Source organism: Solea senegalensis, linkage group LG7 (genome assembly GCF_019176455.1).
Source record: "Solea senegalensis isolate Sse05_10M linkage group LG7, IFAPA_SoseM_1, whole genome shotgun sequence".
NCBI classification, from domain to species: domain Eukaryota; kingdom Metazoa; phylum Chordata; class Actinopteri; order Pleuronectiformes; family Soleidae; genus Solea; species Solea senegalensis.
Window position 1 is genome coordinate 21,441,706 of NC_058027.1, and position 24,587 is coordinate 21,466,292.

Sequence of the window (24,587 nt, forward strand, 5' to 3'; positions counted from 1 at the left end):
TGCATCCTAACAGAGGCCAGAGGCTGTGGACACCTCACACGACCCACACGAATAATCACTGCCTCTGCTGTCCGTCACGTGCTCATGCTCACTGCTGATTATATTGTTGTTAAGCTCCACTTGAGGACTGGATTACACAAAATCAATCACAGTGCTCCCTCCCTTACAAATTCAGTAAAAAACACAGCTTGCTGCATCAACACAATTGACAATGGAATCCATTCATGTTGCAGGGTGTATGACTACCAGCGTGTGCCAGCCTCCCTGTCTCCTTTAGCCCTGGGACCCAGTCTGGCCAAGCGACCCCGTTCCTCCTCGCACTCCTCTGGACACAGGCGTAGTCGAGACAGAACCCACTCCAAAAGCTCCAGAGCCCACTCTACTAGTTCACCCACAGCCAAGTGTGAGTAACAAGACTGAACTCAAGCTGCTCAAAGCTCCTTTCATTTCAGGTCCAAAGCATAAACATAAGATGCAACAGATGTTTATGTAATGAAGGATAGGATAATGTTTCTGACAACACGGGAAGATACAGACTCATTCAATCTCTCATCCTTTCACTGTAAAGCAACCACAACCCAAATATGCAGTGTGTAAGTCTACACACAGTTTCCAGCTCACTCAAACTTTTTTGGCATTTACCCCCAGAAGCAGAAAGAAAGTTCATGCGGTAGCTGCATGCCCTGTGAGGGTCCCACCCCCACAGCGTGACAATCACTGTTCTAGGAATTTGAACTTCAAACAGGCTTTACCCTGTTTTCTCTAACACTGCTTTGATGAGGCAAACAATGTAGTGGGAGAACTTCTCTATATTCAGACAGGGATTACTTCAAAGCCAAATCTGACCCTGAGCAGCAAATCCGAAATGTACAAAAATCCCGTACAAGCAGCCCAACAGCAGGATGCACTTTTAATATTTGAAAGACTCCTTATTTGGCATCATGTTTTGACTTGAATTGGACGAGAGGATTGATGACTATACAGGACTATAAGCTCTTTCTTATAGAAAAGGATTCTGCTGGATTAAAATGTGCCAGATGTATTGTGTTTTAAAAAAGAACCATGAATTCCCCAAATGCTAGGGAAAGATTATTCCTTCCTTATCTTCCTTAATGCCCATGATTTATTGTCTGTGAAGGTTCTCTGTCATCCAGGTCAGAGTATCTTCAGGAGCTGCAGGCACCTGGACGTGCCTTAGTTAAGATGAGGACATTTCCCCTCTCATTTAAGAGGCTTCTTAAGAAGCAAGTCCAATTGACTCCTGAAAACCACATCCTTTATAGAAATGAATTATAGTGCCATACCTTTGCATTTATAGAAATGCAACTGTACAGGAGAAAAGGCATATTGAATGTACAGTGAATAAATAACACAATGACTTTAAAGGTAAAAAAAAAAACAACCACATCGGAAAAACATTGCCTGAATGTTCTTTTCTGTGTGTTTCTGTGTCTAAGTGTGTTATTTTATCCAATTATTTATTTAAATTTTTTCTAAATCCCCTACTTCTGGGCTGAACGATTTTGCATAAATGTCTAATTGCGATCATTTTGACTTTTGATATGATTTGCGATATGAGAGGGAATGGTCATTTTTACACACTTATGTGTACAGGTCAGGACAAGATTTAATCTAAAATAGTCATTTGACAAACATTGTGGCTTTCAGAAATATTATATATATTATATATATATATATCCGTATATATATGTATATGTGTATATATATATACATATATATATATATATATATATATATATATATATACATATATATACATATGTGTGTAATTTTATTCCATTAGATTTCCCAACATTATCTCATGGACTAAGAGCTTAACCTCATGAGCAGAGAAAACTGCCTTTTTATGGACTTCTAGCTATCGATTGGATAGGGAAGTGTTGTTTGTTTGTGGAAAACTGACTAAGACACTCTAGAACAGTGATAGCTGTCAGAATATAGAACTATCCAACATACATTTTAATTATGTAACAGTTTTGTGATTAAACCGAAAACATGGTTCATCATTGTACTTATTGTACGTATAATTTATTATACATGAAAATCCCCCAGATCTGTTCCTTAAGTGTTTCTCTACCAAGCTTTGCTAATCAGTGGCTCCCTTCAACGTTATACTTCCCTATGTTTTATGTGCAGACATGAGAGTGGTGTCTAATGTCGCTTCCATCCTCTCTCTGTGTCCCCGCAGTGGGCATGGAGGAGTTGCAGGTGATTAAAAAGGAGCTGACTCTGATAAAGACACAGATCGATGGGCTGCTCGACAGTCTTGAAAGGATGGACACACAGAGGACTGACCACAAAGGTGAGACACTCATTGAGGCAGACAGCTGGCAGCAGGGAGGTGTGAAACTAGATGATAGATAATCCATCCGCGCATCAAAACACATTTTAAGGTTGACTTTAGTTGTATGCCACGTTTAGATTTTTGCTTGATTAGCTCCACACCAGTCACAACCCCAATCAGAGTGATTAAGGACGTGTGCCACATGGAGGCTGGTGGGTGGTGGGTGGAGTGCATCGGCAGAGTCAACCTTGCTTATATCTGACAAATCAATTATGTCCCTTCAGTAAGAAAGTTACAGAGGTTCAATCCAAGGCCACATCAGCCAGTAGTTACGGAGTTATGGTTGTGAGACAATTATCAAACAAAAAAATGAGGCTTCAGGAAACACAGAAGGAAAGAGCTGCTGCTGCTGCCCCCATGTGGACATCTGCATATAGCACAGTAACTCCCACTTAGAAGAAATTATGTTTTAAAGCTTTATTTGGAAATTGCTTTAACTGCAGTCAATTACAAGTGCGTAAGACACCAGAAACATTAACTCTGGACAAGTGGCTAATAAGATGACACCATTGTCACATACTGGGAGACCACAGACCAGACCAGTGCTTCGTTAGGACTTCGTTGCAGTTTTCACGTTTGGTACTGGGACACAGGGGGAAGGCACTTGTGTATGTATACGCGAGTGGGTTAGTCTCGTTAGTCTTTTTGTTGTATTAGTTTTATAATTCTGATGCTACTTCAGAGCTTTATTTTCCTTCAAGGGGACATTTGCAGTTGGAAGTGCAAAATCAATAAAAACAATTCAAAAGAAACAACAGACGAACGAGGGCAGACAAGGGACCACATAGACACACACTCAGCAGTCCCACTCATGTTTAGGAGAACTGTCAGTAAAGTGAAAAGGGAATAAAAGCAGTGTGAAACTGAATATCTATATCTGATGGTTCTTACTCCTGGGAGTCTGTATCTGCATCCAGAGGGAAGAGGGATGAATGCATCCAGAAGTGGAAGATCACAATTGAACAGAATTGTCTGTCCTAGATTTGTTTATCTGGGAGCTGCTGTACGTCAATTATTTTACTGGCTTCCTCGACAATTTTTTGGCATGTGTTGTTTTGTGTTTGTTGTTTAAAGGCCCTTCTAGGGATGGACACAAATTAGAAGCTGCCAAAAATACTGTGGTCCATTATTTCAATAATAATTTTATTTGTATTTATCTTTTATTTAGCCAGGAAGGTCCCATTGAGAGAAAAGATCTCTTCTTCCAGGGAGTCCTGGTCAAGATAGCAGCAGAAAAAATACAAATCGTTACAGAGACAAAACTGTTTCAGATCTAAAACTCTAAAGCTAAAATGAAGAAAAATAAGAGAGACATAATGAAGTAAAGTGCAGAGGTATACAGGTCATACCAACAAGATCCTTAATTCGAACCCCTCAAAAAGGTTTTGTAAAGCAACAACATGTTTCTTTCATGACGGGCCATAAAATACCTTTGAAAGTGTTTTTTTTAAAGACATCAGTGTGAAATTATGTTTTTGCAGCTAATTAGGCAAAGTGGAGCAGTAGACCTGGTGCTGTAGTTGCTGATGCGATATGATAAGAGGCTAGAAATATGCGTGGATAAATCAGCATGACCTAGGATCCAACATCACACTTATTTACTTTGGAATTTGCAGGATCTCCCCTGAGGGAGGACAGTCCAGCTGGCTCCCCTTACCCTCTGTCAGCCAGCAGCCCAGAACACTCCCTCTCCTCCCTCTCTCCACCCAGCTCCCGCCATCGAATCCACAGGGAGACTCATGACCTGAAGGAGCCCGACGACGACCACCACACGGTAAATGCACCATAAGATTAGGTGTACATTTTCAGGAATGGCGACATCAATGAGGCACCTTCATTTATTGTCATTGCAAGTGCATTTCCGGTGATATTATTTGGGCCCGTGCACGAATCGCAGGGGCCAAATTTGTGCGAGGAACCTATTGTTATCCTTCAAATTATCATCATTATTATTATTATCATTATTATTATTAATATTATTGTGATATCTGTGGCTTTGCAGTCATTTTTGAGGGCGTTAACGTGCATAAAAAAAAACTTGCCCAGACCTGTGCGTTGCTTAAGGGCTCTATAGCTCCCCTTCTAACAGGCAAAATTGAGTTCCACTGAATTTTCCGAAGTAAATGAGCGAATTCCTCTGAGTGCATTTGTCTTACCAACATAAAAACACGTGTCAATTTGTACTAGACACCCTGACACTAGAGACTGACCCTGAACACGTCTGCAGACACGAACTTGACCTAATAACGAATAAAAGTGAAGACCGTTGAGTGAGGGACACAGTGAGGTCACGTTCCCGACTTGCGTTCCCTGTCATTTTTGTTTATGTTTTTCTCTCACTGTTCGTCTGCCTCTGTGTCACAGATGAGCAACCACAGCTTTGACCCAGAGGAGGAAATATGAGTGAGGGGAAAAAAAACAGAAGACGGAGGAGCCCGAGGATTAAGTGCCAAACTCTGAGGAAGAAAACAACAACAACAACAACCACCGAGCCAACACTCTTATCACTGGCTCCGTTCCCCAACTGGGTGTACATATCAGATATCTCTCTATATTTAGTTCGGTATTGAAGCAGCTTGTTTTGTGTGGCTGTCCTTTAAATTTAAAATGCAAACACTGACATCGGTGATAACACACGCACACACACACATTTGAACGTGAATGAGAAGTAATTGTAAATAGTTTACTTTCACGTTGAACCCGTATTTCGCTATTCATTCAAAGTTGACTAAACAGGACTTTGATCACACATTATGTAACTAGATTTGTTTTTGTTAACGTGTCAGAATAGGAGTTTCAAATTGTTTCCACACTTTTAACAGTAGAGCATTCAAAGAAAATCTAAGTATCTGTTCTGTAAAGACCTTTAATTAGATAAAAAAGAAAAAGAAAAACAGAAATATGATTGTATCACACGCTCTAATCCATCCTTCCATTATCTTAACTTATTATCCTTTCAAGGTTATGGTGGAGCTGGTATTTTGTATGTCATATAGTATGTTATGAGGTGATATAATGAAATATGATACATACTGATTTGTTGAGAGGCAGGAAAACCCTCTGGAACATCACTAGCCCTATCATAGGTCCAAAATTTACACTCTGCAAATCTGCATGTCTTTGGCCTGTAGGAGGAAAACAGAGAACATGGAGAATACTCACACATACAAACTAGAAGAAAATGCAATATTCAAACCTGGAACATTACTGTCGTGAGACATGCTCGCTATCTCACACAACAAAGGGAAAATTGGAATATAGTGTGTTAAAAATGTACTTGTGCACTCTCAGTTATGATTTAGAACAGGGTTTCTTTTGTGTCTGAGTTCATTTGTTTGTTCCTTGGAACATTCACAATATTACTTCTCTGACTGTAAGAAATGGTTTACAAATGTACACGCTTTTTAAACATAGGTATCAGTTCCACTTCAAATGTATAAGGGGAACATTGCAACTCTCTTCCCTGATGTATTTGGCACTTAGAAACGTGCTGAGGCCCAGATCAGTGTGTAATATTGTGTATTATTGTAAAACTTAACTGTATTTGTCTGATTTTAGTCTTGCTTTAGGGACTTCTCGTATGATTTTTAAGAAAACAATGATGTTATTATTATAATTCTTATAATGTTACATGTTGTTTTGTTTGATCTTAAGATAAGCCAAGTGGAAATACTCATTATCACAGTAGTAAAAGTATTTTCATATTGAGTCAAAATGCAGTTGTTATTATTTCCTTGGATACACTGAGTCTGACACAGCATCTATTTGAACCTGCAATGCCGCTTTTTTTCCTTTATACTCTGATGGTTTTAGTAAAGGTCTGACACACAGAAGACAGTCTGCAGCAGCACACTGCATTTTACTGTGTGTATTTTTGTGGGGCAATAACAGTGCACACACGCGCACACACAGACAACAGCATTTTCCACTCAGACTCAAAAATCTCAAAGCAACCTGGGAACTCTGTGGTAAGAAATGGGTCGAAAAAAAAAAACACAATTGCACCTGCAGCCATTCCATTACCAGATGTATTTCTAGAGAGCCACATTAGCCTGAAGGAGATCAAGAAGAAAGGAAAAAATAGATTTACAGTACTGTGCAAAAGTTTCAGACACCACCATATTAGCGAGCTGTCAATAAGTTTAACTCACATGTCTCGAATAAACCTGGTGTAATAGGCATTTTTTACATTTTAAATGAAATAGGACAAACACAGGATTTACCAGTAACAATAATTAAGGTTCTACTCCAGTATTAACAGAGCTGTGTTATTGTTCAAGTGTAAGGGTAGTTCATGCTAAATACTTGACACCTGTAGAGGATGTTTTGACAACAAAAAACTGCATATATATTTTCTGGATGTGTTCCAGTAAAGTGAAATAGAAATAATTATCCTGTACAGTATTGTTATTGCATCGCTAAAACAACAAATCTAATGGTGGCCTAAGACTTCTGCACAGTACTGTATAAAAGTGAGATGCTCCAAAAACATGATCATGCAAAGGTTTTGAACACAAAAGACAACGGACCAAAAACCAAAACAGCTATAGTGTGACCCCAGGACTTTGTTAATTTATTCTGTTTGCCACCGACCTGAATGGTAGATAATAATATGGAGGGCTAACATATTAACATATTTAACATAACGTACCATTCACATTATGGATATTATAAATTCAATTGAATTTCCGTGTTTACTTGTTTGTTTGTTTTTATCAACAATATCAGTAGTACTTTTAGTGAGTGGTCATGAGAAAATATTACGCAAGCGATTTCATGCAACATGCAGTTATCCTATATATATATATATAAAAAACATTATACATTAATATATTCTACTTTTTTTCCACCTACATCTGACCTGATGATTGATATCAAAGACTACTTAGGTTTTAAAGATTCTACCTTTAAATACCAGGTTTTTGTCATGATGAAAGAAAAACCTAGATCATGTGAATTATTTTCAATACACAAGTTATGCAAAGTATTTTTTTTACAGTCTGGGATATGTCAGTTAGAGGGAAGGAGGAACTGTAACAGCTCCATCTAGTGGATGTAGCATGCTTTTTCTCTACATGCCGAATTACTGCTGTGGAGAGCAGTAAAAATTATAATTTCCAACAAAATGAGTGATTTAATGGAAGTAGGTTTAAAACTTGCTGTTTGAATGAGTTTCAATGGGACATTTTTTGCGCTTAAAGGTTTGAGTGTGACACGTGTTTGTACACACTGTATTTTAGCCTTACTGTTGGAGCTGAGTTGGAAATCACACAATGAGATAAAAATACACAATGTTGCCAAAAATCCATGCCATATCTATGAACGTTATCAACAAACGAAGAATAATTTCTCTCTCTCTTTATGTTGATTTCCATTCTCAAAGAGCATCGTGTGGTCCATTATTGTCTGCCTACGGGGGCCCAGCACCGCTTTGGTGACAACTGAGGACTTTTTTATTATTATACAGTCCTTGTTTCTTTTCAGTTTCCGGTTTTATTTTGTAGTTTTTTTTCCTGTTACGCACCTTGTCAAGTTTTACTCCCTGTGGTTGTGTCAAACGCAGGAAGTTGGTCCACAGAATATAGTAAGGAAGCTGTGGGTAAGTGACGATTGCTCAGTAATAACAGTCAAAATGTTCGATGCCAGAAAGTAAAATTGAAAATAAAAGTGCGGTCACTTGTGCTGACTTGAACTTGCACGAATCCCGAGTCTCAGAGCAACTCATGGCTCATTATTTCCTCTCAGTTCAACGCGCTGCAGGCAAAAGAACTCTTGCAAAACCAGTCTGATGTTGACATAAAGATAACACCATGTCCACCCAGAGTCATGCTGAATGGGGTGCACAAACTACAGTGAGGGTAACGTGATGAAAGTCAGATGATTCTTAAATGAAACCGTGAAATTATATTTTCTCAGATAAAACCCAGCTGACCCAGTTTGGATTTCTTTCATCAGTACACATGAGTGCACTGCGACTACAACATATACAGCGTCATATTTTGCCTGAAAACCAGGTAAGCATAATTATATACAACATATTGGATGTAAAAGAGAAATTCACTGTTAACTCACATGTGTCAGGTTCGTATTTACAGAGACTATTTATTAACAACTACTTTGTATTTTAGCTTGTAGAGAGCAGGTTTGAAATATTTTTCCTTTTCACTTTGTGTTTTGGGGGATTTACAAAAGACATTATAACTAACTGTATCATGTTTCCAGCAAGTTCCAGCTAAGGACATCACATTAACCACAATTTACTTTTTTCTACTTACTTTTCGTTCAGTAGGGTTAAAGGATGGAATGATACAAATTGTTGTGTTCGATATCAAACAAACTCAAGTATCTACTGATTGTATTATTTGTCCGATACAGTAATTATTCAGTCATTTATGAACTATGAAACACATTAACAGATTTGTGCCTTCATTACAAAGAAATAAATCCCCCAACTGTGCAGCAAATAGTGTTCTCCTGAAAAGAAGAAATAAACATCCCGAACATGACTGATTTTTATTTACATTTTTACAGTCTGTGCATAGTAAAACGGAACACTTGTCATCTTTTCATTATTTACATTTCTTGTCAAAACAAAAAATTAAAATTCAGAATACAAACGGTTTAAGAGTCAAAATAAAGTCAAACAAAGATCACTTTTCTGTGATGTTTATTAGTTTAATAACTGAAAAGAACTAACTCTGTGTGATAATTATTCATCTGTCAAAAAAGTATTGTATTTTTAAAAGTGTGAACTGATGTGACTGATCATATTCAAGTCGACTGATGATGTCTTATTGACTGTAGCAGACAATGGCAGGCTCACTCGGTACATTGACCACCCATGTGCTGAACACTGGCATGGGCGTGCCTGCAGCAAACGTAGCCCTCGTCCTCTATCGCCAAGATTCCAGCACCAATGCCTGGACACTGATAACCAGCGGGTGATTATCATAATTACCTGATTGGAATCTCTAATGTTACTCTTGCCATATTCATATGTTCACTCTCACACCTTGAATCATGTATTTGTTCTAAAAGCACCACCAACGATGACGGACGTTGCCCAGGACTCATCACAAAAGAGCAGTTTACAGCTGGTGTGTACAAACTGCATTTTGAAACCGCTCAGTACTGGGCGAGTATGGGAGAGACCTCCTTCTACCCCTATGTTGAGGTGAGGAAAGGCATCATGACTGTTGTTTTAGATGCTAATTGTGTTAGGCTGGGGGACACACTACACAACTTTCACAGTCGTTACCGTTTTGGAAAGCCTGGCTACTTCCTGTCGTCTTCATCTTCTGACAGTATTTCCTGTGCCCCAACTCCTCTTTTTCATTGGCTACATGTGTTTGCCCAACTATGAATCGTGGGAAAAATCGGACAAAATAATCTTGTAGTGTGTCCTCAGCTTTACTTTGTATCAGTCATCTTGACAGTTCTGTAATAAGACTGTATTGCATGTAAACAAATAAGCAAATAAATGTAAATGTCTTCTTTGTTTTGCTGCAGATTGTCTTCACTATAAATGACCCTGAGCAGAAGTACCACGTCCCTCTGCTGCTGAGTCGTTTCTCTTACAGTACATACAGAGGGAGCTAGAGATGAAATGTGATGGACTCCAGCGGCTGCACCTTTATCCTCCATCCTCCATCTAACACCAGCGCTCTTCACCACAGTTAGAGCCAGCTTCAGCTTCAGCAACATCCGTCTCAGTATTAGATGACAGTTATGGAAAATAAACCATATTGCCAACATACAGCACATTGTACTTTGGCTTGTGTATTTACTGTTACAAAAACATCATTTAAATAAACTATTAGATGAGGTGGTAAATGGAATCGATTTCAATTCAAAACATCTCCACTTGCTCTGTATTTTATGTGAAATATAACCTGACTGAAATAGACATTTTGTTGAAAATTATAAAACAATTCAAACATTGCGTGAACTCTGTCCTCATGAAGAAACTACAAATGAATGACAGCTCCTGCATGCAACATGAAATAGATAATTACAAGGTAAGTCAATTTGTAGCATCAACAAATGACTGTATATGCATGGAAAAAGGCTCAAATTATTATGCAGTTACAATACACAGAAAAGGCAAAATTAAAGTAATTAAAAGCTCTGACTACTAAAACTACAGTTTCAGATATCTGAGTATCTATGTCGGATATCTTCAATTGCAGTCTTGTATGAGAACTAAAAAAGGGATACTTGATTAAAAATACAATTATCTTACCAGAGAATTACTTTGGTAGAAGTTGAAGTCACTTTTAATAATATTACTTAAGTAAAGGTCTTAGAGTATATGACATTTACTGTACTCAAGTATCAAAAGTAACTTTTTTTAATATAAAATGTACTTTTAAATGTACTATAAAGAATGTAATGTAAAGAAGTGAGGAGTAATGATTGACTCAGTGGTAGGGCGGTGGTACGACTAACAAAGAAATGTAGTGGAGTAAAAGAAAAAGTTTTAACTAACTGACTTGAACATATCTGTAACTGTAGTTTTGACTAGTAAGAATGAAAAAATGATGGGTGGTGAATATCATCAAAGTACGACGAGAAAGAGATGAAAGCAATCGAGCGCAGGACACTAACCCGCTCTGTGCTCGATTGCTTTGCCTCGGTATTATCCACATTGATTACAATTCCTTGGGCTAGGTGGGCCTTGGCTCTGATGAAAAAAGGAGTTCGTCATTTTTTAAGTCGTTATCGTATTCTGTATCTCTATCCGCTCTGTTGTAAAACATGGCAGACGACGAATTAGAGGCGATTAGGCGGCAGAGAATGGCGGAACTACAGGCAAAGCACGGGGTAAGACTAGACATGAGCGTGTTCGCGCCCACCGTATATGGAGATGCTGAGCTCAGTGTGCTGCTAGCTAACGTTGCTAAATCAGTCACCACAACTCAACGAATGTGGCTTTCAGACTGGAAACATGCATGTGTATTTCTATATTATTAATACCCGAGGCCAATAAGCATAAAGCATATAATCCCTGTGCTCGTGTTAGATAAACTTCAGTAAAAATTAGCATAATTTAAGTGATAGCTTTACCTTTCCTAAATGAGACAGACAGACAATCAGTAATAATGTCAGAAGTGAACTGTTCAACGAAAAGACGCATATTTTTGTATTACTAGTTTTCTGCTACGTAAGAATGCATGATATATATATATATATATATATATGTATATATACACAAAAACATATATGTATATATACATATATATATATATAAACATATATGTATACATACATATACATATTTACATATGTACATTAATTATTAATATCACTATATGACTGCTACGATATGCTGGGACTATACTATGCAACATAAATTGACAGATTTTTATTTGGGCAAATTGAAGAAAAAAAAACACTTAAAAAATATAACTCAACGACACAAGGATAGATAGGTAGGCTGAAACACATGTTTTTCACCAGCTTCTTACAGTGCAAATACAAATTAATAAATAAAAATATAGTGACTAAACCTAAAAGCACTAATAACACCAAAAATGAAAACAGCTTAAAGTGACACACATGTTTGTGCACATTCAAAACAGACACTCATGCATCAGCAGTCTATGGATGGGGAGTGGTTAACATGAGTGTGTGTGTTGAATTATCAACAACATAAACAAATACTATTATTTGCAACGCCAAAGGAAATATACAGACGTAAGCTAAACCAAAAACGAAACAGAAAAATATACCTCAGTGTTGTGTTTTCCATTGCTGGTCTTGTTGTTCCTCACACAACATTTGTGATTGATGAATTTGTTCAGCCATTGTTTATACCAATATCTGCCAGCGATTGTCTTTAATTACAAGAGGGTTGGAAATTACTGTATTTATCATGTTCCTGTTTCCTATTGTTTCAGGATGGTTCAAAGAGTCAGCAAGCAGAGGAGGCCAAGCAAAGGTAAGCAATACAAGCTGTATAAGCTGGAACCTGTTTACCACCAAGCTTAAAGGGGACATATTATACCCTATTTCCCCAATTAAAATAGTTCCTGGTGTCCTAATGAACATGTCAGTGACATGCTTTGGTTAAAATACCATAAGGATGAAGCCTCATAGCAGTTCAATAACCCTGCTAAACCCGCCCCTTTCAGAACGCTCAGTTTTGTGCATGGTCCCTTTACATGCAAATGAGACACAGACAAACACACACCCACTTCTTCCAGGGGGTTTCTGATTTGTCCTCTTTACAGCGCTCACTCGCTCAGCTTCTTTTCTCTCCGCTCGATTCGTCTCCCCCTCCCTCCACTAGTTCTCTGACAATATCAACATGGCAGCGTGTGCAGAAAACAGCAAGAGTGCCGTCACAGGAAGAGACGTCCTACATAAGGATCAAGCCGAACACTGCCCAACTGTAAATCGGTTAAAAACACTTAGGGACAGCACCACTGACCGCCAGCAGCGGTGACTGTGCTCCGGAGACCTCACCACCGCTGATCGCCACCACTGATCGCCAGCGGCGAGCTGCATAAACTGCCACTGTATGTGACTGTATCAGACCAGTGATTGTATGCTTCGGAGCTGGCGATCAGTCACATACAGCGCCAGTTTAGGCAGCTCGAGCTGCATAAACAGCTGCTGTATGTGACTGTATCAGACCGAGTTTAACGTGTCAGAATGGTCAGTTATGAGCTCTATGTGACCTTTTCTTAAAAATGTGTGTGTTTGTACGTCGGTGAAATACGTTCACTGACTAAATACGGTGACCGCTGGCCGCAGTCTGATGTGAAGTGGTGCGAATACACAAACACGTTTGCTGACTTTATCCGGCACATTAGCTTCATATATAAAATCCTCTGAGGCTGGAAGTTTGTGCTCCACTGTGCAGCCAACAACAGCACACTTGTCCCTCCGCGTTGACATAATACCGCTCTTCCTCCCTCGCCTGCACTCTCGCAGGGACAAGGTGGAGCTAAGGTGGAGCTCTCGAAGTAAAATTACTGGTGGGGCGGTACATTACATTCGCGGTGAAATGCGCATGCTGCCGTCATAAGCGCAGGGAATTCAACATCGAGTGTTTTATCGCCTATACTTACACTAAGGGGAACCACGAAAACACGAAAACATTCTTTTTCCACACTTTGGCGAATATAAGTATTGAAATGGTTAAAAAGCTGATTTTGCATAATATGTCCCCTTTAAGAGACTTCTTGTCACCATAAATCAACTGCAGTGTCTGGAGCTAATTTTCAGATTCTTTATTATTTTACATTTACAGAGAATCTGACATGAGGAACAGCATACTGGCCCAGGTTCTTGACCAGTCTGCCCGTGCCAGATGTAAGTGTGCTTATAATACTATGTTTTATCCTGTTTAAATTTTTCCATTGGAAATGAATCATGATTTCTTATTTCTTTTTTTTCAGTAAGCAATCTTGCTTTGGTGAAGCCAGAGAAGGCCAATGCAGTTGAAAACTATCTCATTCAAATGGCTCGAATGGGGAGTTTAGGAGGAAAGGTATCAAAAATAAGCTGTGGTGCTCAAAGTGCTATATATGTGACTGTGACTGTTTATATTCTGTAGGAATGGGCACTGGTTTCAAATATTTTGAAAAGTCACTGGATTCCAAAAAATAAAATAGCTGATGCAAATAAGATCTCATGGTGAGACTGCAGATTGTAACAAACCACTTACCCTTAAGCATATCTGGGAACTACAGTGGCCTTTGCATACCAACAATGATGTGTATTACTTTTGCAGTGGAAGCTTCATCCTCAAAACACAAAGCACAGCTAGTTCAACTAGTTTGTCTGTCTCATGTCTGACAAATTTAGCTTTCTACTCATCTCCGCTGAAAGTGACAAACAAGAAATACAAGTGTAGTAATCACCTGCTCAGGAGGAGAGTTCAATGTGTTTGTGTCTATCATATTTACAGCAAAACAACATAAGCTGCACTCAGTGCCATCTGCTGGACATTTTGGCAATTCGCTCAGTCTGATTAGCTTCCTCATTGTATATATTAAACAAAACAGGTTAACAGATTAGTCGTTGCTTCAGTAATTGATGACTAGTCAACTTTTAAAATAGTCATGAGGTGCAGCCCTGCATTACATACTTTGCTCTGCTGTCTATAGACAGATGCCTCCAGCACCAGGTGTTCAATATGTCCCCCGTCAAGCGTTAGACATGCCCTCTGCTAATGTAATAACTGAGCCCTATCCAATCCCTACCAGTTATGTTTTTTACGTACCACAACCTGACACTGAAACATACATGCCTTTCAAATAACACCTAATGTTACCAAACCTTATTGAATAGAATTTGCACAAATCTGCACCTGGCCCAGCCACTGGCTTCCGAAATGCCCATCCCCAGTGATAATGTAAGTGAGCTGTAGACTCAATTAGTGTTAAACTATCCTGACACATAGGTGAATATCAGTGACTATCAAAAGGAATTTTGCCTTTAAATGCCCATCCCTAATATTCTTATTCATGGTAGCAGTGCAGCTTACAGAGTTCCTTTTGTCAGATTTCAGAGTCAGGCTTGATCGAAATCCTCGAAAAAGTCAGTCAGCAAACGGAGAAAAAGACAACTGTCAAAGTAAGTTCCACTGGAATGTCTCATTTGTTTGATGCATTATTAGTACCTTATGTGACTTACTTCTTTTCTTTTTTTTTTTAATCCTCTGCCAGTTTAACAGACGGAAGGTGATGGACTCAGACGACGAGTTTGATGACTAACTTAAAATTGGAATGAGCCAAGAAATTGGGAGTGGATATGCTTTACTTGGACTCTGCTTGCTGAGTCTTGGGATGCTACACAAGTTCTTTGTGTCTCTGGAAACTTCACATTAAGAGGACGAAAAAAAGGACATGACTTTGACATTGTGGCATAAGCGACGGGCGTACAATACACACACTGTCAAATATGGTATTGTGATGTGTTTCTTATCATTTATAAATTTGTGCTGCTTGTGTTGTGCCCCAGACAACAGCAGCAACATGCGATCATCTTGTCCTTCACAGTAGTTACTTTTCATTTCACCATTGTTACTTACTGCAAAACGCAAAACATACTGTTGATCCATTTTATCTAGACTCATCATTGATTATTCATTGATTTCAATTCAGGGCCAATTTCTTATCAGCTCTGGATCAGGCACTTAATTATTTTCCTTTTGCTGACCTTGTGTTGTCAAAGTTTACAAAAATAAAAAGTAAAGAAGCCTTAAATCCATGTTTATTTTCATTGTTACAACATCAAGTGTTAAGTCTTTTGGAAATGTTTCACTTTGCTGAACAATACTAATAATAAAATGTAAAATAAACAAACAAGGCATCTAACTAATAAATTAAATAGAAGAAATGTCATACATGTGAACATGAGCATATAGTATAGCATGTCCCTCATTTAATAACCAAAACACAGGGAAGGAATTTGATATTGGTGCATTACAAACAGATTCAAGATTCACTGTCATTTCATATTCATAGAAAAAACGAAATATTGTGTCTTATTACGACTGTGCGTTAAAATACAGAACATGTAATAAACCTAGGAAAAACGTAAGTACATAAATAGAAGTACAATATAAACATCATTCAGACAAGCTTATACTGGCCATAAAGTGATTATTTTATGGACTTTTCTGGCTCGAACACTACACTCCGTTTGTGGGCGGGTCTCTGTTCTAGCCCCACTTTCGCACGACCGTGGTCAGATGATTTCTCATTGGTTGCCTCGTCTGCTCCGTCAAAAGTACTCGGCTCTCATTGGCGGCCGTCCTAGTCACATGTTCATCGCCAGCCAATGAGGAGAGACACGTGAACGCTGCAACAAGGTTGAGTTGGTGACAGGGAAGCTGAACTGTCGAGAGAAGCCCTGAGCAGTGTTGGTGTTAACCGTGAAGTCACTCTTTTAAACGTGAAATTACTCTTTTTAAACGTGTATAAACGTCGCTTTGTATGTGCAGCTATGCCCGAGGAGGAACGGTTGAACATCGTCACATGCACCGCTCCTGTGAACATAGCTGTCATCAAATACTGTAAGTGTTTTTAGCCTTGTTGAGCAGGTCTGTATAGCTTCAAGCTAATGAATTCATCTTTAAACGTACGTACCTGTGTTGCTTGAATACTGACTAACTATCCTAATAATGACGTGCAATGGAGAAAGCACATTCACACCCTTTTAAATACTTTTAGCCTGTTACAGCATATATTACTGTGTGTATAACTCGTACGACTGTACTTTTTAGGGGGGAAGAGAGATGAAGAATTGATTCTTCCCATTAACTCATCCTTGAGTGTCACATTACACCAAGACCAGGTATGTACGTGTGTGTGTGTTCCAGGTATTACTCATGTTGTGGTGACCTAAATGTGTTTACACAGGCACAATATGGCCACTTATGGAAATAAAGTCCCCACAATTTCAATTCTTACATTTTAAGGTGAAGATAGGTAGGTAAGGCCAGTCCAGTAGTAGTTAGAGTAAGTCACCAGGAAATTAATGTTAGTCCGTTGCTCCTTAAAATGGCTATTTGAGGGTTACGACTTTTAGGGTTAAAATTGGGTTTAGTTTAGGGTACAGGTTAGGCACTGAAATGTGATGGTTAAATTAAGGTTAAGGGGCTAATCGTGGAGATAATCCCACTGTTTGTCAGCTTTGCCCCCACTAAATCCAAGCTACTGTGACACACTAGATGGTGTCATAAGTCATATTCAACCTCTATTTGTTTTTATAAATTTGGTTCTAAATGTGTTTTTAACACAAGCATGAATGTGTTTATGAATGCATTATCTCTCTAAGTTTACAAACTGGACATAATATTAGTGATAATATGGCTCTATTTTTGTAATACATTTGCACTTTCCTACTTCTGTTTAGCTGAAAACAACCACAACAGTTGCAACAAGCAGATCATTTCAGGAGGATCGAATATGGCTCAATGGCAAAGAGGAGGACATAACCCACCCGAGGCTACAGTCCTGTCTCAGAGAGAGTGAGTATTGTCCGTTTTGATTTTCCAGGTGAGGACATGGTGAGGTGTAAATAGTTGAAGTAAACGTTTCGTTTGTTCTGCATTTAGTTCGACGACTTGCGCGGAAAAGGCGTAATGATGGGGACCCTGGTTTGAATTCAAATGGTTTGTCACACAGAGTCCACATCTGCTCGGTTAATAACTTCCCCACTGCTGCGGGTCTTGCCTCCTCAGCTGCTGGATTCGCTTGCTTAGGTGAGTGTATTTGCAATGTTTCACTGAACGACTAAAGATTCACTACTGATGTAAGAACACTGCTTTTGTTTTAAATCAGAACTAAACAGTTACCTTTCAGAACAGCATAGAGGTCAAACGATATTATAAATAATACTTAGAAATTAAAATTTGTCATTATCTGATACATCAGTGTCTCTTTTGTCCCACTGTTGCAGTTTACACTCTGGCTCAGGCGTTCGGCGTGGAAGGAGAGTTGTCTGGAATTGCTCGGCAAGGCTCAGGCAGTGCATGCAGAAGTATTTATGGTGGCTTTGTGCAGTGGATTATGGGAAAAGAAGATGACGGCAAGGACAGTGTAGCCCAGCAGGTGGAGCCAGAGAATTACTGGCCTGAACTCAGAATCCTTGTACTTGTGGTAGGTCTGATTATGTGCAGTTGTGTGTGACTCCGATTCTATTTCCATATTACCCCTGCTACCTTTTTGATTTTGAATGTGATACAATTTTCAATTGTCACAGGCCAGTGCTGAACGTAAGCCAGTCGGCAGCACCTCTGGGATGCAAACCAGTGTACAAACCAGCTGTCTCTTGAAGGTAATTTATTCACCCTGCAACCTGCTTTATTGAATGTACTAACATTATTGTCAATGCAGTTGATAATAGGTCTTGAGGTTACTGGTTTGTTTGTTGTTAAGCTGCATTTAAACCTACTGTCTACTGTTTCTCTGTGTGTAGCACCGGGCTGAGTCTGTCGTCCCGGACCGGATGGTACAGATGATCGACGCAGTAAAAAGAAAGGATTTCACTGTGTTCGCTGAACTAACCATGAAGGACAGCAACCAGTTCCATGCCACCTGCCTCGACACATACCCTCCTATCTTTTACCTTAATCATGTGTCTAGACAGGTCATCAACCTGGTGCATCGATACAACAGGCATTATGGAGAGACCAGGGTGAGCTTATTCACTGTTTAGTTCCAGAAACTAACTGGCCAACTCCTCTTTTTGTACTTTTACGTCTTGTGTTACACTCATCTGATGGGATCATTGTCTATTTAATTGCTGGATGATGTGGCCAAAAAAACTCCCCTTCTTTATATAATTATCACCATTTGTTTGCTTCCTTTAAGGTGGCCTACACTTTTGATGCAGGGCCCAACGCTGTAATCTTCACTCTGCAGCAACACGTTCCTGAGTTTGTTAAGGTGGTTCAACATTTCTTTCCCCCAGATACCAACGGAGGACAGTAAGTTTTACCAAGAGGTTTACCAAGATTTCCTTCTCTTATCTTTACAAAATAAATTCATCTCATGTGACTTTTCCTTCTGTGCAGGTTTATCAAGGGCCTTCCAGTTGACTGTGCGTCTCTTTCTGAGGATCTAGAACAGGCTATTGGTTTGGAGCCCATGCCAAAGGGAATAAGCTACATGATTAGCACAAAGGTACTGCCAAACACAAGATTTTAGATATTAACACACAGACACTTGCAGAGGTCGAGTCTTTTGCTTGGTAAAATCAGCTCTTTTCTCGTTTTGTTTTCAAGGCTGGACCAGGCCCTTGCATTGTGGAGGATTCTTCTCAGCATCTGCTTGGACCTGATGGTTTGCCGAAGATAACCGTATGATTTCATGCAGCCCCGAAGAAAAATGACTTGGATTCATAAGAGTCAAGCTGACATACAAGAAAGAAAAGAAAATTCTTAAATTAGATTTTATAAAGCACAAAAACACCTCAGGCCTTCACCTCTTTTAATAATTTACACGAGGAATTTATATTTCTGTCCCTTCATTTATCAAAGAGGTCTCAAGACCCCACTGAATTCTCTAATGTCTTTTAACATCTATAGTAGTCAAGTGTAACCAAAGGCTTTGCTCACAGATGCAGGAGGAGACACTGCCACTGTGCTTTTGAGCAGTACACTGCAACATTCTATTCTGTAAACTTGAATAAAATATATTTTAGTCTATACAAATGTTCATGTTTTGTGTCTTAATATTTGTAATAATGAAGGTGATGTTTCCATGTTACAGGGTCGGTGCAAATGGCAATTAAATGTTAATTATACGGTAAGCCAAATACTTTATGGTTAAGAGAAGTCAGTAAAGGTTTACAAGAACAGTAACATTCCAATATTAACCAGATGAGACGACCGGTCATTTTAAGCTTTGAATTATTGCGATTTTAATCACATTATGTAGACATGTTTATGGATTATAATGAGTCTTCACAACGATGGTAAAATAACCATCATAATCCGACTTTAAGAAACTCACATAAACAAAATCAAAACAAAATTATTTTCATAATGGATGAACCTGTTGATTATTTTCTTGATTAATTGAGTAATCTTTTGATCCATAAAATGTTGAAAAATGATTTCCAAACCTCAATATGATGATTTTTCAGCTCTAATTATTTCTGGATCAAAGAAACCAGGAAGCATTCACATTTAAGAGCCTAAACGATCAGAAAACTTTTAAGTTTTAATTATTAAATAAAACTATCAAACCGATTAATTGATTATCAAAATAGTTGACAATTCATTCAGTAATTATTAATCGAATAATCATTGCAGCCTTAAACAAAATCTGAATTGGACATTATTCAGATTTTGTTTAAGGCTGCAATGATTATTCGATTAAGGAATAGTTGAACTGCTGATGATTGAAGTTATTTATTTTGTATGGAAACATTTAGATTAGATTTGTAGATAAATGGACAGAACAGGTGAACAGGTTTATTTACCTGCGTGGCGCCCTCTCCTCCCGTCTGAAAGGGGGAGTGGTCAACGTATGCCCCGCCCCCACTGCCGCACACCTACACACCCCACACTTCAGAGTTACATTTTTCTCTCTTCCTCGTTGAAACGAATCAGAAGTTGCGAGTGAGTTTGTCAAGTGTGGTCTTCGTGCAGAGAAGCTGCTGCTGAACTTAACACTATGGGGAAAATAGAGTGGGCGATGTGGGCCAATGAGCAGGCTCTGGCCTCAGGATTCAGTGAGTATTAAATGATGACAAACCTGTGATTGTGTTCTGATTTTTAGCTTTATTTCAGGGCATAGATAAGATACATACAGGAAATGTGTTCATCTTGAAAGTCACCTCTGTTGGCATCACTTCAATGCTTACTTCTCTTTCCACCATAAAAGGTGTACATTTGTACTTTTGTTTTTCATTTTAATTTAACTTCCTGTTTCTTCTTTTCAGTTCTCCTCACTGGAGGCATTGTGGGGGTGGCTGGGCAGTTCAGAGGCTGGCAGTTTGCTGCATATGCAGTGTATCCTTTATACTTTTAAACACAAACCATAACAGCAAACTGTATTTGATATTTGTCTCAGTGAGCAGAGTATTTGCCTGACTTTAGCTGCCCTATTTATGGCTCTGTCATATGATATGATATGATATGCCACAAATGTAATATAATGTGTCTTTTTTTGTCTTATTTATATTTCAAACCCCATATTACAAAGAACTTAATTGGCAGTAGTTAAAACTAGTGCGTCAAATGATTATCAGGAAATGACTGCAAGGATAAAAAAGAGAAATCCTGAAATTCTACTTATACAAGAATCAGGAAATGCTCTCCGATAAAGGTATGCAAGCAAAATAAACCTTTTTTTTCTTAGTCCTGCAAAGATTTTCTGTGATGAATGTGTGATTGAAAGCTGTGTCTTTTACATAATTATTAAATCAGATAACTAAGAGCAAAAATATGTTTCAAGAGAAAAGTAAGTAAATTAGATTAAAACTCTTGTACCTAGTCAGGACGACTGTTGATTTAAATTGACACTGAGGTCATATTAGAGAGCGTGAATCAGCCTTGACAGATAACTAGAGCTGCTGGAGTGTTTGTGTGCCTTCTTGAGTATCCCAGAAGCAAAAGGTCAAAGGGAACAAGTATGGCGAGACCGTAAGATGTTATGTTTTACTTTGATATTTTTTGCAACATAATGGATTCAAGTCGCCAGCAAAGCTGATTTGTCCCTTCACTGTGTGTCGTTTTTCCCTCAGGGGTCAGTACTGTTTCACTGTGTGTGTAAAAGCCTTTGGACCGCTGACGAGGAACTACTATGTCAGAGCTTTTCTACACGCAGCGTGAGTTAACTCCTCCTTTTGCTGAACAGCATTCTTGTCATTAACAGCTAAGCCCTGTAACAAAAGGGAAAAAAACACCTGTCTTTATGGCCTTTGTTATCTCAAAGTGTCTGTCTGTCCCTTGGTCTTCCATAGAGTGTGTGTTCCTGGAGGTTTCATGCTGGCCACTGTCCTCGGATGTGTCTGCCTCGGTATTGCCAGCCTTATCTACCTTGGAGTAAGTTGGCAGCATTCACCGTAATATTCTCCAAACCAAAAGCTTCAGTATATTGGCAACTCTGATAAAGTTCTTAGCAGGGAGAGACTGGTTGATGGTAACAAGGAAGAGGCTTTCATTACTGGTACCTCAATTGAGACATAGTCACGTTGTTATGAAAGCTGACAGTCAGGGGTGTGTCTGGATTCTTTACAGTTCAAAAGTTGGCAAATGATGTCATAAAGCGTTCCAGGCTTCACACGTTTATGAAATGGAACTAATGATACATGACATGATGAGAGTAAAAGTGTGCAGACTCGCTCAACATCTAGTTACGGTTAGTGTGGGTGATTAAGACTGCCATTATAACCTTTCCACGTGATCAGAGAGAACTAGACTTCTGCACCTTCTCTAGACTCGGCTCCCAATCCTGGAGAAAAACTGACCCATGATGGGAACCTTTAATAATAACAATAATAATAACCTTTGACCAGTGAAAAGGTCCCTATTACAGCATTTGTACCAACTGTCTATGCTGAAAAGCAACCTAAAAAAGGAAAAGAAAATGGGACTCAGTAACTCAGTAAGTAAATATGGGTGTTTCGGAGCTTGAGGCATAACCTCTGGTTATCTGTGGCATATTCACGTATGTATTGACCTAGGGATACGACTGAACAATTGACTATTTTTCTGCGGCTTTAACTTTTAATTTGTTTATGTATTTCTTGTCATCTGCTTGCGTTAACAGGCAGCTATCCACGGCGAACAATGGGTGCCCATTCTTCCACATAAGGAGGTTCGAAAGCCAATGGAAAGCATGAAGAATCCTCCTCAGAATCCACCTCCGAGACCTCCCTTGGAGATGCGCAGGAAACGAGTAGACGACCTGGAGGGAGCAGCCTATGACAACCCCATCCCTGTTGCAGATGAGTAACCAGTGCGTGTGTCCCGTCCTGTGTTTTTGGCTTCCATTGACTGCCTGAGATCCTCAACAATGAAGTTCTGTGATTCTGGACAAAGTTTAGTTACCGTTGACTGGACGCCATGTTCTGTCCACGCCTTTATACCTCAATATACCTCAACCTGCAGGTGAATGTGTTTTTCAACGAGAGAATTCAAAGGATGATGGGTAAAGTGCATGCGTCAATCTATATTACATCAATCTATACCGCTTATCCTTTAGAGCTCTACTTCTCAAAGTGCAGGTAAAGGTATTGCAGGTATCTACCAAACAAATGATTTGCTCTGGGAAAATAAAGAACAAAAAAAACAGCTAGACTTTTTAAATTTGTTTAATAAAACTTGATATCCCACTTCGTTATTCAAATTTTAATGACATATGTTACATAGGGATTCTCACTTATGAGCAAAATTGTAAGATCAATATTGAGAATAATCATAATTATTTATTGGTAACTTTACTTTCATGTTGTTCTGCATTCTTGCAAATCTGGCCTCGGACAAATTTTACAAAATTATTAGGCCTCAAACCTCTGAAACTGGGGAAGCTCTGCTGTGAGGCTTAGTTCATGCTACAAGATTGTCAGCCAGATGCTCTGCTTGCTCTCTACTTAATCGTCTTATGATTGAACGTCTGCTATAATATTCAACCTAGAGATATGAAACTGAGCTAAATTACTTTGCATTTAAGAAAGTGGTGTCCTGTGCACCTGGCTTGAAATCTTGCGTCGACGACACTGATGCAAATCCCATCTGACACTGGGTGAGAGGTAGGTTTACACGTTGGCCATGTCATCATCACCCAAACCATTCACACTTGCATTCATACAGGATGAGTTAAGTGAATATCAAGCTTAGTGTTAAACAAATCAAGTGCCATAAGTGATACATGTTAATGCTGTAGCTGCTTTAACTCCAACATATAAATGAAGTAAAAAGAGTTTATGTTGTATTTTTTTTTTTACTGCTGTGATAAAAGTGTTTTTCCTCCAACCACCATATACTGTATTTTAAACTGTGTTACATCCACTGTATTGCATTGTAATGCACAGATCTAAGAACAAAATATTGTCAACTGTAGACAGGATATTGGATTGTGTTTTTATCCATTGTATATTTTATTTTTTTGAAGCCAAATAATCAAATTATTGTCGGACTGTACTCTGTACTGTTTGCTAGGACTAAAGTGACAGGCTGAGTGAATTCTGTACCTTTTTACAGTCTTGTAAATAAATCCATTGTACCCTCTGAATCCTGCCTGACTTGGTTTGTTCCGTCTTACTCTACCTTGTAATAACATGTGCAACTTCCTCCTTATGCAAGCACAATGGATTTCAATACAGCAGAATTTCCCATCATCCTCTCAAGCGCTTGTCTGCCCATGTACAGTAGTTTGACACAATGGCGTCTATTGTTTTCTAACGATAGGGAAAAGAATGTGCAATGGCTTATAACAAAAATAATAATTTAATAACTCTGCCTCTTGTCAGACCAGTACATTGGTGTCGTGTCTTCTTTCTTGTGACACTTATCAGTGTTTCCTCTTTGTTGGTCACAGCTGACCTGTCAAGCAGCTGGAGTCTGGGGAAATCAGAGGTGAAATCGTACTTCCTCATTTCTTTCTGTGTGTGGCAGTAAAGTGTGAAACACACCTTCAAGGCACAGTAGTCCATTACATTTTTTAATTGTTATTCAGTAAACTTTCTGGAGTGAATTTCACTGCTAGTGTCTCTACTCTGCCCCAGACACATCACGTCCATGTTATCCTTT

The 24,587-nt window shown here is 38.8% G+C and overlaps 5 protein-coding genes across 6 annotated transcripts in view; all 5 read left to right on the forward strand.

Annotated features, from left to right (window-relative positions):
- The window catches only part of si:dkey-234i14.2 (heterogeneous nuclear ribonucleoprotein C), a 41,041-nt gene extending 34,961 nt beyond the window's left edge, over positions 1-6,080 (forward strand). The window contains exons 4-7 of the mRNA XM_044031222.1: positions 234-403; positions 2,210-2,323; positions 3,982-4,139; positions 4,730-6,080. Coding sequence (XP_043887157.1) covers positions 234-403; positions 2,210-2,323; positions 3,982-4,139; positions 4,730-4,768 — 481 coding nt within the window. The 3' untranslated portion in view covers positions 4,769-6,080. The remainder of the gene's footprint in view (positions 1-233; positions 404-2,209; positions 2,324-3,981; positions 4,140-4,729) is intronic.
- A 1,800-nt stretch (positions 6,081-7,880) lies between these two features.
- On the forward strand, positions 7,881-10,123 carry LOC122772059 (5-hydroxyisourate hydrolase-like). Of its 2 annotated transcripts, none has more exons than XM_044029719.1 (5): positions 7,881-7,964; positions 8,282-8,379; positions 9,170-9,306; positions 9,404-9,539; positions 9,875-10,123. In XM_044029719.1, exons 2-5 carry the CDS (start codon positions 8,326-8,328, stop codon positions 9,962-9,964), a joined length of 417 nt encoding a protein of 138 aa, XP_043885654.1. In that variant the 5' UTR covers positions 7,881-7,964; positions 8,282-8,325; the 3' UTR covers positions 9,965-10,123. The 2 variants fall into 2 exon arrangements, with proteins under 2 accessions (XP_043885654.1, XP_043885655.1); XM_044029720.1 differs by having other exon boundaries at positions 9,173-9,306.
- An 875-nt stretch (positions 10,124-10,998) lies between these two features.
- Positions 10,999-15,950, forward strand: pdcd5 (programmed cell death 5). Its single transcript, XM_044031111.1, has 6 exons — positions 10,999-11,188; positions 12,265-12,305; positions 13,623-13,684; positions 13,771-13,862; positions 14,879-14,950; positions 15,043-15,950. The coding sequence occupies exons 1-6, from the start codon at positions 11,123-11,125 to the stop codon at positions 15,088-15,090; spliced, it is 381 nt and encodes a 126-aa protein (XP_043887046.1). The 5' UTR covers positions 10,999-11,122; the 3' UTR covers positions 15,091-15,950.
- Positions 15,951-16,078: 128 nt separating this feature from the next.
- On the forward strand, positions 16,079-19,538 carry mvda (mevalonate (diphospho) decarboxylase a). The gene is made up of 10 exons (XM_044031110.1): positions 16,079-16,394; positions 16,605-16,675; positions 17,237-17,351; positions 17,439-17,585; positions 17,783-17,982; positions 18,086-18,160; positions 18,302-18,520; positions 18,697-18,812; positions 18,900-19,008; positions 19,110-19,538. The coding sequence occupies exons 1-10, from the start codon at positions 16,325-16,327 to the stop codon at positions 19,188-19,190; spliced, it is 1,203 nt and encodes a 400-aa protein (XP_043887045.1). The 5' UTR covers positions 16,079-16,324; the 3' UTR covers positions 19,191-19,538.
- An 875-nt stretch (positions 19,539-20,413) lies between these two features.
- LOC122771932 (cytochrome b-245 light chain) lies at positions 20,414-24,069 on the forward strand. Its single transcript, XM_044029512.1, has 6 exons — positions 20,414-20,563; positions 20,774-20,843; positions 21,402-21,476; positions 21,578-21,661; positions 21,797-21,878; positions 22,606-24,069. The coding sequence occupies exons 1-6, from the start codon at positions 20,506-20,508 to the stop codon at positions 22,789-22,791; spliced, it is 555 nt and encodes a 184-aa protein (XP_043885447.1). The 5' UTR covers positions 20,414-20,505; the 3' UTR covers positions 22,792-24,069.
- Positions 24,070-24,587: the final 518 nt, after the last annotated feature.

What these genes read in the sequence shown, in the direction of transcription:
- LOC122772059 (XM_044029719.1), top strand. Translation starts at nt 8,326, where the DNA reads ATGAGTGCACTGCGACTACAACATATACAGCGTCATATTTTGCCTGAA. An exon ending in TGGACACTGATAACCAGCGG is followed by an intron (nt 9,307 to 9,403) that starts GTGATTATCATA and finishes TTGTTCTAAAAG; the next exon opens with CACCACCAACGATGACGGAC. An exon ending in CCTTCTACCCCTATGTTGAG is followed by an intron (nt 9,540 to 9,874) that starts GTGAGGAAAGGC and finishes GTTTTGCTGCAG; the next exon opens with ATTGTCTTCACTATAAATGA.
- pdcd5 (XM_044031111.1), top strand. Translation starts at nt 11,123, where the DNA reads ATGGCAGACGACGAATTAGAGGCGATTAGGCGGCAGAGAATGGCGGAA. An exon ending in AACTACAGGCAAAGCACGGG is followed by an intron (nt 11,189 to 12,264) that starts GTAAGACTAGAC and finishes CTATTGTTTCAG; the next exon opens with GATGGTTCAAAGAGTCAGCA. An exon ending in TGGGGAGTTTAGGAGGAAAG is followed by an intron (nt 13,863 to 14,878) that starts GTATCAAAAATA and finishes TCCTTTTGTCAG; the next exon opens with ATTTCAGAGTCAGGCTTGAT.
- mvda (XM_044031110.1), top strand. Translation starts at nt 16,325, where the DNA reads ATGCCCGAGGAGGAACGGTTGAACATCGTCACATGCACCGCTCCTGTG. An exon ending in CCAGATACCAACGGAGGACA is followed by an intron (nt 18,813 to 18,899) that starts GTAAGTTTTACC and finishes CCTTCTGTGCAG; the next exon opens with GTTTATCAAGGGCCTTCCAG. An exon ending in GCTACATGATTAGCACAAAG is followed by an intron (nt 19,009 to 19,109) that starts GTACTGCCAAAC and finishes TTTGTTTTCAAG; the next exon opens with GCTGGACCAGGCCCTTGCAT.
- LOC122771932 (XM_044029512.1), top strand. Translation starts at nt 20,506, where the DNA reads ATGGGGAAAATAGAGTGGGCGATGTGGGCCAATGAGCAGGCTCTGGCC. An exon ending in GGCTCTGGCCTCAGGATTCA is followed by an intron (nt 20,564 to 20,773) that starts GTGAGTATTAAA and finishes TCTTCTTTTCAG; the next exon opens with TTCTCCTCACTGGAGGCATT. An exon ending in CCAGCCTTATCTACCTTGGA is followed by an intron (nt 21,879 to 22,605) that starts GTAAGTTGGCAG and finishes TTGCGTTAACAG; the next exon opens with GCAGCTATCCACGGCGAACA.